This window comes from Manis javanica, chromosome 12 (genome assembly GCF_040802235.1).
Source record: "Manis javanica isolate MJ-LG chromosome 12, MJ_LKY, whole genome shotgun sequence".
Classification (NCBI taxonomy): Eukaryota; Metazoa; Chordata; class Mammalia; order Pholidota; family Manidae; genus Manis; species Manis javanica.
In genome coordinates, this window is record NC_133167.1 from 64,410,659 (window position 1) to 64,422,758 (window position 12,100).

The 12,100-nt window shown below is 34.6% G+C and overlaps 1 protein-coding gene across 1 annotated transcript in view; it reads right to left on the reverse strand.

Moving 5' to 3' along the window:
• UBR3 (ubiquitin protein ligase E3 component n-recognin 3) overlaps positions 1–12,100 on the reverse strand; it is a 336,759-nt gene that overhangs the window by 80,429 nt on the left and 244,230 nt on the right. Inside the window, exon 31 of the mRNA XM_073218714.1 lies at positions 1,513–1,618. Within this exon, the coding sequence (XP_073074815.1) occupies positions 1,513–1,618 (106 nt within the window). The remainder of the gene's footprint in view (positions 1–1,512; positions 1,619–12,100) is intronic.

A 12,100-nucleotide genomic window follows, 5' to 3' on the forward strand; every position in this document is an offset into this window, starting at 1 on the left:
AATTGACAGCTGAGCTCTTCAAAAAAAAAGAGTCAATGTCAGACACAGAAGAAAAAGTCAGGAACAAAGGAAATAAAACATGGTAACTAAATGTAAGCTCAATCTTGAATTTTCTTTCCATTGACATTGCATTTCTCAGAACATTACAGAAACAACTGACAAAATCTGAATAGGTTCTGTATAAGGTAGGGGTCAGTATTAATTATTTCTCATATAAATATCCAATTAACTCATCACTATTCATTATAAAGACTATGCTTCCCCCACAGCTCCTCAGTGTCATCTATGCTATATTCAGATATGTGTGGGTTTGGTTTGTTCTAGCTTAACAAGTAAATATAATTTTTTTTCATTTTTTCATTAAATTTATCATTGATATACAACCTTTTGAAGGCTTCACATGAACAACATGTGGCATCAATATTCACCTATATTATGAAGTCCTCACTCCCCCATTGCAGTCACTATCAGCATAGTAAGATGCTATAGAATCATTACTTGTCTTCTCCGTGCTTAAACAAATTTTTTTTTCACCCTCGATTATACAAGTAGTAGCATAAAGTACACATTTTCTGCTCCCAGATTTTTCTCTTAACATTGTATTGGTGTTGATCTTCCCATATCAGTATACAAAGTACTTTCTCACCTTTCTTTTCTTTTAGTTCTGTTTTAATTTACTATTGTAGAAAAGGCAAAGTAGTAGGACATTTGATAGCTAGCTATATGGAAAAATACTAAATTGGATCCACTCCTTATATGACACATTATGATAAATTCCAAATGATTAGAGATCTAAATGTAAAAACTGAAGCCACAGAAATATTAAAATATGTCTGATATGGGTTTAAGATCCAAAATATATAAAGAACTAATATAACTCAACAGCAAAAAAAAAATCCAATTTAAAAATGGGAGGAAGATCCAAATAGGCATATTTCAAAAGAAGACATATAGATGACTAACAGGGCATCAACTTATTTCTTTGGAAATTCATAAATTGGGAATAATTAAGCCAATATATTTCAGAGTAACCAAATAGCTGATATGGACAACTCTTCTTTATAAAAACATTTTAGCTAATAAATCAGAAGGAAACCTTTTTGTTGTTTATTTTGTTGCACCTAATGAAATACTGCATTTAGGCAAGAATCATCAGGGCTTGCAAAATTCATTAGATGAAAGGCTGATGGGGAACTTTACAATAGAGGGATTAGACTAAAGCTACCTGAACCCACTGCTTAATTCTGACATAAAAATAGAGACAACCAGCCATTATGTGCCTCCATTTGAATGTTTTACCTGGATAAAAACCACTGGGATTCTTTAAAAGATTTCCTCACTTGATAGGAATTTTTAAGCAATTTTTACAAAAGGTATAATGGCTTTCAACTTTTATTAAATATTTCTGTGTTTACAAGGAAAATTCACACTTTTACAAAGAATTTCAATCTATTTTTATACTTATTTTTCAAAAACAGTTTTAATTTACTTAAATTTTTCAATAATACTTACTGTGAATTCATGTCTTCTAGTAACTGTGTAAGCTTTCTCCAGGGATTATATTCAGAATCAATACTATAGAGCCGCATGTGCAAGGCTAATACATGGAACAGCTGATCTAAATAAATTGAAGAAAAGGTAAAATGCACACAATTCCTATAGAAAAAAATTCAGATACAATTTCTAGCTAATTCATAGGGAAATGTTTCCTATCTTTATAATTCATCAAGTTTAAGTACAAATTACTTCATGCTCTCTTTACGGTAAACTGAAATATAGATCCAAATAATTTCTACTAGAATCTGAACTGTCCTTATGCTCAAACAGGAATGTTTTTCTCATCTCCTGTCAAAGACCTACTTTTCCTTGGCTTTATGGTTCAGCTTTGACAACTTGCAAAAACTCTTACTATCATGGTTACCTCATAACCAAAATTACTATTATTTTCAATACCATACCCTAAGTAATATGGATAATAACATCCATATAAATCACTGTTAGGTGAATTTCTCTTTTTACCTAATATTTTCTCTTAAATCCTCTTTAGACTGAATTGTGACTTCATCATCTTTTGATTCAACATAAAAAAAATAATTGAAATAAAAGTATTTAGGAGGACTAACTCTGGCTATTTTCATTTCTTTTATCTAAACCATAATAATCTACCTGTCTTACCTTTCAACAAAATTCTGCTCACACCATTTAGAAGAAAAAATTTTATTAAAAGTATTTTAATTATTCAGGAAAAAAATCCTGACTTTTGCTTTCATATCACGTCTTTTTTTTTTTTTTGGTATAAATGACAGGATGAATTAAATTATTTTACCACAAATACTCACAAATATTTCTGAATCAAAAGACATTTTCTAGAAAGTCAGATAACAGTTCTTGACATATGACTGAAATTAATTCTTAAAACCAGAAAAAAGTTAGCCAAATGGCACAAGCGTATTGTCTTTTATTCTCTAAATTAAAATAATCAAAACTAAATAAGATTTTGTTTCTCTGAGCAATTAACTTAGAAATCAACTGTATTTTAGATTAACTTAAGATCCATCAGTATTCTTCTTCTATGTTGGCAGTATATGGTAGTGGTGGTGGTAGCAGTAGCTGTTATTTTGGGAAGCTATTGTAAGACATATGAGAGCTCTAAGATGAACAAAATAAATGTTCTTCTACTCTGTGGGGCATGGTAGAGGACATAGGAGGCGGGCGGGAGAGCTGAATCTTAACAGTCTACACACAAATTTAAGTTTCAATCTGATCTCTCTATAACACAAATTTAAGTTTCAATCTGATCTCTCTATAACAAACAGAAAAAACCAAATACTTCACCCTGCTTCACCTTTGTCTCTAAGTCAGTGTATAGTCTATAATCATCTTTTAAAATTTCTTTATCCCATTAACAGCTAACAGTAGTTCAGCATCTATTATGTGCCAAGCACTATTTAATAATCACTTTACACAGATTATCTCAATTAATTTTCACACAAATTCTACCAGGTTAACAAATAGTGTTATCTCCTGCTTTGAGACAAGTCTCCCAAATTTCTGGTTTTTCCAGTAACCTGGTTCCACTGATTACACTGAGAACAAGAGTCATTTTTAGTAGAGAAATAATACAATGAAAGCTATATTGGTCACTTTTATTTTATTTCAATTCAATTACACATAAGAGACTGCTTTGATCAAGCATATACTATTTAAAAAGTGTCTTAAAACCTAAAAGTATTTTTAAAATCCCTAAATTCCTTTTGCAGAAAAATATTAACTCAAGTTGCAAGATGGGGAGTTTTGCAATTTGTTTATATAAGTGTTAACAAAATCAAAGAGCTTTTAAAAATATCTCCTTTCAAGATCAATTACCTTAAAGTACCTAATTAAATCAAAAGCATAGAAGTTGAAGTTTTATTAACCTGTTTCACACTGAAAATCACAGCCAGCATACAAATAATATTGCAATCTGCCTATTTTCCTAGCCTCCACCATAATTAAAGAAACATAAATGTTAGAAGGAAAACATTTTACCTTTTTATATTCCATCATCCTGCAGGTGAGGAAATAGGCCAAGAGAAAGGAAGTACCTTGCCAAGTTATCATAGTATTTATAGGAAAAGCTTGAAAATAGAATTCAAGATTTGCTACTTCCTAGTTCTTTCTATCACTCCCAGTCCAGTTCTCCCTGGAATTTTTATAATTAAAAAAATAGTACAAAATTCCTTTTTTAATACACACACACACACACACACACACACACACACACACACACCTTTCTATTCCAATGAAAACCCTGAGGCATCTTCTAAAGCTATTCAAACAATACATGACAAAAGTCTTTGGTATTGGTTTTAACTAGAACTGAAGAATAACAACATATCTAACAAGTTATATTTACCTCCCAAAAACACTCCTAGATATTGCAGATAACTTCAGTAGGAAACAGAATTGGCCAAGTAACAATCAATACCTTTTACTATGTTTATACAATGCACTGTTTTCAAAATTTAGTCTGAGACCTATTAGTAAGACTAAACTCTAATATTCAGTTAGCTGCGAAAATATCTCTAATACTAAACAAATAATGACAGTAGTACACACAGGATAAGGAAAACCCTAAGATCATAATCAAAAAGTTAAAAACTAAAAAATAAGGAGAAGATGTATTAAACATCAACTATGTTCATGGTATTAAAAAGCTGAAAATAATATCAAGAAAGCATATTATTAAAATTTGAACAATATAGTAAAATAAAAGGATAACTCCATCTCTGGAATGACACATTTTAAAGCTCTAAAATTAGATCTATATTTATAAAAGAGTTTGGAAATAAGAAACATTATTAAACTAACTTAAGGGTGTGTTGTGCTTTCAACACACGTATAGGAGGCACCACTGTCTAGTAGGAGTCAGCAAGTCCTGGATTTGAATGCAAGCTCTGTACTGGCCCTATGTGTTCTAGGGAAAATCACCTTAGCCTTATTATTTGTCAAATGGGAATAATATCACCTTTCTGGTCTGTTACATAGTGAGAGCGATGATCATAATAGCATACATTTGTAGTGTATAGAGAGGTATGCTTACATACATGTATACACATATGGTTTCTAAGATTAAATTCCAAGTAGTAAATTTAATACTTATAAACTTGAGATATTACAACTAAAATTAGAGATTATAACTACAGTAGAAACATCAGGTGTCCACATAAAACTACCACTCCACAAAAAATATTAACATGCATTTTTAACTCTTTCTCACTCCTCCCCAGAACTATTGATACCACTCTTCCTGGTTCTCCCCCCATTTCCTTCTCAGTTACTTTTCACACTCTTCTTCCTCTACTGAACCCTAAAAGGTGGCATTCTCTGTAAGAAAGGATAAGGAATTTCTTCTTAGTCCCCTTTCCCTCTTACTCTACACACACTACTTCACTTAAGTCAACTTCTACTTCTACCTATAAGTTTACAGTTCACAAATTTCTCTAGCACTTCAGATGTTCAATAGGTACCATAAAATCAACATACCCAAAACTAAACTGATTAAATAGCCCAACCTAGCTCCAATGTTCATTTCCTTTTATAATCCCTACTCAAGTTAATGACATTACTGCCATACAAATATCCAAGGAAAAACTTGGGAGCCATCTTCCGTGTCCTTATCCTCCATAGCCAACTGGTTACCAGTCCTACTGGTCCTGCATCCTATGATCCATCCTCTGCTCCACTCCACTGTGACCATCATTTCTCAGATGGATTACTCAACTGAGTGCTTATTTAGCTTTACATCTAAAGTTGTACCACTGTTAAAATTTACTTAAGGTAAAATTAACTGGGTTGCATTTCCAGACCACTCAAGATTTTAGTCCTATCAATACAGTTATCACTGGTTAAATAATTGTCAGTGAAAAAAATCTCAATTAGCCAAATGACTTTCTGAATTACCATGAGGAAAAAAAAAAATCTCAGTTTCTCTGTAACTGAATAATGAAAGTGAGGAAATGGTTCTGATCTATTTATCCAAAAGGTGAATGTAACAGGTATGGGTATCCTCTCTCAGCAGAGTCAGCTTCCCCTGGTTCCTCTACACACCCGTGAGAAATCAGCCATGGAAAGATGGGAGAGAGCTCCTCAACTGAGGTCTGGAAACAACTCTAAGGAGGAAAGATCTGTAGCTCTCCTCTTGGTTCCCAAGAAATAGGAGGCTTATACCACTGGGTGGCAGGGACTTTCCCCATGCCACTCCTCACCACTCCAGGCAGGGCAGGGCAGGGCAGCAAATAAGTGGCAGTCATGGTAGGAATTTTAAAGGGTTATATTAAAGGGTTAAAATTTTTGTAATAATAAAGTAATATATATAAAATAATTGAATTCATAATATATATAGCATTAGATAATACCATTTGAACCTTTCATTAATCATGGTATGTTAGATATTCAACACAGGTATCATCCTTCCCATTTCCACAATAAGGTAGAATGTTAGGGGTGGGGAGGGGCACAATTCTGTTTCCAAATATAGACAGCCCCAGGAAGTGTAAAGAAACAGGTCAGTTCTTAGGATTCCTAATTTACTTCTTACCAAAGGGAAAATTAGCACACTTCATGAATCTAGGTCTAATTGGAGCATCTCATTTAAAACTGAGGGGCAGAGAATAGAGTTCTACTCACACTGAAGAAAAAAGGAGCTGGATGCCTTGTGCCTATGCCCTGACAGCAGAAATTATTATATGTGGTACTTAGGTCCTGGAATATGCAAGTCATGAATGACGAATGCAGGCAGTCCTGGCTTCCTGGGCCACAAAACAAAGGACCTTCCGAAAGACTAAAGATTTGTCAAAGCCACAACTCTGATCCCAAATTTTAAAGCTAAAAATTCCCTAAAATTAACCAAACAGATGAACTATATCAGTCTTTGGAAATAAATCCCATTCTGTCCTTTCTAACATAATCTCTTAACAGATTGAAAGACTGTTGAAATCTTAACAAAAAAAAAAAAAAAAAAAGAGTTAAAAATTAACTTTCATCTTGCTTCTGGTCTCATCACCACCACCACCACCATCACTAATTTGATAATGGTAGTGTTGAAATAGCAGAAATAGTAATGGTCGAGATTATAATCTATGAAGACTTAAATATACACTGTAAAATTGAGGTCTTAAATAACGATTTTCTGGGTTGAGGACCATGAGGAACAGAATTGATGAGGTGAAAAAGCTCGCATCTAAACCATGTCTACCATACAGAATGGTGTCAGGAGGCAAACTCCACATTTTTCTATTAATTTATGCACACTGACTTATAAAATTTGGGGGACAAACTCTCCACTAGTTATGGGGTAACAAAAAAAAACAGAAGTTGTGATTAAACATATTTGCAGAATTCATAATTTTTAAATCTGAAAATAAAAACTTAGTAAACCATATATACCAGAATTTTACCAGTGTTCAAGAATAAGGTCAGACTACTTACGAGCAATTTTGGGATTTTACTCAACAATACCTTTATACAGCCTTACTGCAGGGTGAAATTATCAAAATAATTTTCCATACTCTGAACTCACAAAAAATTCACTCTTTGAGCAAGTAAAGCTACTTTAACTTGCCTGCACACATTTAAGATGGATTGTGTTCCATGAAAAACAAATACAGGGGTCAGTTTTTCATATTTGCATAATTTCTTGATAAGATTGTAAATTATATCACAAATAAGTAAGAACTCCTCAAATGAAAATGTCAAAGAGAGGGTTTGCTTACTCTCTCTTAACTAAAGTTTCATTTTTAAATCTGTATAAAATCATGAAATCCATTTGTGATACAAATTGAGACTTCTTAAACTACAGTAATAAGCAGAAAGTCTCACCCAACCATGTGCAAAGATGTTTTTTATCTAAAGATAACATTTTAAAACTTATCCTTTAATGTTAATAATTTAGCAAATGACATATCTTTCCTCCAGCCACTGGTTTCAACAATTACTTCATGAGAAATACACTAAGAATGTTATAGCAAAAAGGTGTTGAAAGTCTACGAATCTATGGAGTTTCATAGGAAACACTGGAATCTATGGAGTTTCATGTCTACGTTCAAATTACTTGAAAGAAGAAATTAACTGAGTAATTTTAATAAGATATTCCTTTATTTAAGGTATCACTGATTTACAATCTTACAAAGATTTAACATGACCAACATTGTGGTTATTAAATTCACCCATATTATTAAGTCCCCCTCCACACAAACCCAATTGCAGTCACTGTCCATTAGCATAGTAAGATGCGAGATTCACTACTTGTTCTCTCTGTGGTATACTGCCTTCCCCGTGACCCAACGACATTATGTATGCTAATTATAATATCGCTTAATCCACTTCTCTATCCCTCTCCACTCACCCATCCCACGCCCTTCCCCTTGGTAACCACTAGACCCTTCTTGGTCTGTGAGTCTGCTGCTGGTTCATTTCTTCAGTTTGGCTTCATTGTTATGGTTCACAAATAAGTGAAATCATTTGGAGCTTGTCTTTCTCCGCTTGGCTTATTTCACTGCACATTATACCATCTAGATATATCCGCATTATTGCAAATGGTAGGATTTCTTGTCTTTTTATGTCTCAATAATATCCATCGTGTATTATGTACCACATATTCTTTATCCATTCATCTACTAATGGAAACTTAGGTTGCTTCCAAATCTTGGCTACAGTAAATAGTGCTGTGATAAAGAGGGGTGTATATGTTTTTATGAATCTGGGATCTCTTTTCTTCACATAAACTCCTAGGAGTGGAATTCCTGGGCCAATGGTATTTCTATTTTAGTTTTCTGATGCACCTCCATATTACTTTCCACAACCATTGAACTAATTTACATTCCCACCAATAGTGTAGGATGCTTCTCCATTCTCCACCTGCTCACCAGCATTTTTTGTTCCTTGCCTTTGGATGGTAGCCATCCAGTGTAATTTTAATTTGCATTTCCCTGATAATTAGTGATGTGGAGCATCTTTTCAAGTGCCTGTTGGCCATCTGAATTTCTTCTTTGGAGAATTATCTATTTAGATCCTCTGCCCATTTTAATCAGTTTATTTGCTTTTTGGGTGTTGAGGCATGTGAGTCCTTTATATATTTTGGAAGTTAACCCCTTATGGATACATCGTTTACAAATATATCTTCTATACTACAGGATGCCTTTTTGTTCTGATGGTGTCCTTTGCTGAACAGCTTTTTAGCTTGATGTAGTCCCATTTGCTCATTTTTGCTTTTGTTTCCCTTGCCAAAGAAGATATGATCATGAAAAAGTTGCTCACGTTTATATTCAAGAGATTTTTGCCTCTGCTTTCTTCCAAGAGTTTTATGGTTTCATGACTTACATTCAGGTCTTTGATCTATTTTGAGTTTACTTTTGTGTATGAGGTGAGACAATATCCAGTTTCATTCTCTTATATGTAGCTGTCCAGTTTTGCCAACACCAGTTCTTTAAGAGGCTGTCATGTTCCCATTGTATATCCATGACTCATTTATCATATATTAATTGATCATATATGATTGGGTATATATCTGCACTGTACATCCTGTTTCACTGGTCTATGAGTCTGTTCTTGTGCCAGTACCAAATTGTCTTGATTACTATGGCTTTGTAGTAGAGCTTGAACTCGGGGAGCATAACTCCCCCATCTTTATTCTTCCTTCTCAGGATTGCTTGGTGATTCGGGGTCTTTTGTCATTCCATATTAATTTCTTTTCATTAAGGTATTATTGATATACACTCTTATGAATATTTCACATGAAAAAACAATGTGGTTACTACATTCACCCATTCATCAAGCCCTCACCCATACCCCATTGCAGTCACAGTCCATCAGTGTAGTAAGATGCCACAGATTCGCTATTCGCCTTCTCTGTGCTACACTGCCTTCCCTGTGACCCCACACACAATGTGTGTTAAACATAGTCCCCCTCAATCCCCTTCTGTGTCCCTCCTGACCCGCCCTCCCAAATCCCTCCCTTTTGGTAACTGCTAGTCCTTTCTTGGAGGTCCGAGTTGGATGCTATTTTGTTCTTTCAGTTTTGCTTCTTTGTTACACTCCACAAATGAGGGAAATCATTTGGCACTTGTCTTTCTCCACCTGGCTTATTTCACTGAGCATAATATCCTCCAGCTCCATTCATGTTCTGGCAAATGGTAGGATTTGTTTTTTTCTTATGGCCGAATAGTATTCCACTGTGTATATGTACTGCCTCTTCTTTATCCATTCATCTACTGATGGACACTTATGTTGCTTCCATTTCTTGGCTATTGTAAATAGTGCTGCAATAAACATAGGGGTGCATATGTCTTTTTGAATCTGAGAACTTGTATTCTTTGGGTAAATACCTAGGAGTGGGATTCCTGGATCAAATGGTTTCTATTTTCAGTTTTTTCAGGAACCTCCATATTGCTTTCCACAATGATTGAACTAGCTTACATTCCCACCAGCAGTGTAGGAGGGTTTCCCTTTCTCCACATCCTTGCCAACATTTCTTGTTGTTTGCCTTTTGGATGGTGGCGACCCTTACTGGTGTGAGGTGATATCTCATTGTGGTTTTAATTTGCATTTCACTGATGATTAGTGATGTGCAGAATCTTTTCAAGTGCCTGGTTGGCCCTCTGAACTCCTTCTTTGGAGAACTGCATGTTCATATCCTCCACCCATTTTTTCATAGGGTTATTTTTTTTTTGGGTGTTGAGACCTGTGAGTTCTTTATATATTTTGGATGTTAACCCCTTGTCAGATATGCTGTTCAAAAATATATTCTCCCATACTGCATGATGCCTTTTGTTCTGTTGATGACAACTTTTGCCTTACAGAAACTTTTTACTTTGATGTAGTCCCATGTGTTCATTTTTGCTTTGAGGAGATGCATTTGGGAAGAAGTTGCTCATATTTATATTCAGGAGATGTTTGCCTATGTTGTCTTCTAAGAGTTTTATGGTCTCATGGCTTACATTCAAGTCTGATCCATTTCGAATTTACTTTTGTGTATGGGGTTAGACAATAATCCTGTTTCATTCTCTTGCATGTAGCTGTCCAGTTTTGCCAACACTATTTGTTAAAGAGGCTGTTATTTCCCTATTATATGTCCATTGCTCCTTTATCGTATATTAAATGACCATATATGGTTGGGTTTATATCTAGGCTGTATAGTCTGTTCCATTGGTCTGTGTGTCTGTTCTTGTGCCGGTACCAAATTGTCTTGATTACTGCTGCTTTGGGGTAAAGCTTGAAGTCAGGAAGCGTAATCCACCCAGCTTTATTCTTCCTTCTCAGGATTGCTTTGGCTATTCAGGGTTTTTGTGGTTGCATATGAACTTTAGAACTATTTTCTCTAGTTCATTTGAAGAATGCTGTCGGTATTTTGATAGGGATTGCATTGAATCTGTAGATTGCTTTAGGCAGGATGGCCATTTTGACAATATTAATTCTTCCTATCCAGGAGCACAGGATGTGTTTCCATTTATTGGTATCTTCTTTAATTTCTCTTATGAATGTCTTGTAGTTTTCAGAGTACAGGTTTTTCACTTCCTTGGTTAGGTTTATTTCTAGGTATTTTATTCTTTTTGATGCAATTGTGAATGGAATTGTTTTTCTGATATCTCTTACTGCTAGTTCATGGTTAGTGTACAGGAATGCAACAGATTTCTGTGTATTAATTTTCTATCCTGCAACTTTGCTGAATTCAGATATTAGATCTAGTAGTTTTGGAGTAGATTCCTTAGGGTTTTTTAGGTACAGTATCAGGTCATCTGCAAACAGTGACAATTTAACTTCTTCCTTACCAATCTGGATGCCCTTTATTTTTGTGTTGTTTAATTGCTGTAGAGAGGACCTTCAGAACTAGGTTGAATAAAAGTGTAGAGAGGGGGTATCCTTGTCCTGTTCCTGAACTTAAAAGAAAGGCTTTCAGCCTCTCGCTATTCAGTATGATGTTGGCTGTGGGTTTATCATACATGGCCTTTATTATGTTGAGGTACTTGCCCTCTATACCCATTTTGTTGAGAGTTTTTATCATGAATGGATGTTGAATTTTGTCAAATGCTTTTTATGCATCTATGGAGATGATCATGCGGTTTTTGTCCTTCTTTTTGTTGATATGGTGGATGATGTTGATGGAGTTTCAAATGTTGCATCGTCCTTGCATCCCTGGAATAAATACTACTTGATCATGATGGATGATCTCTTTGATATATTTTTGAACTTGGTTTGCTAATATTTTGTTGAGCATTTTTGCATCTATGTTCATGAGGAATATTGGTCTGTAATTTTCTTTTTTTGTGGTGTCTTTGCCTGGTTTTGGTATTAGAGTGATGCTGGCCTCATAGAATTAGTTTGGAAGTATTCCCTCCTCTTCTACTTTTTGGAAAACTTTAAGGAGGATGGGTATTATGTCTTCAGTAAATGATTAAAATTCAGCGGTGAAGTCATCTGGTTCAGGAATTTTCTTCTGAGGTAGTTTTTTGATTACCAATTCAATCTCATTGCTGGTAATTGGTCTGTTCAGATTTTGTTTCTTTCTGGGTCAGCCTTGGAAGGTGGTATTTTTCTAGAAAGTTGTCCATTTCTTCTAGATTAT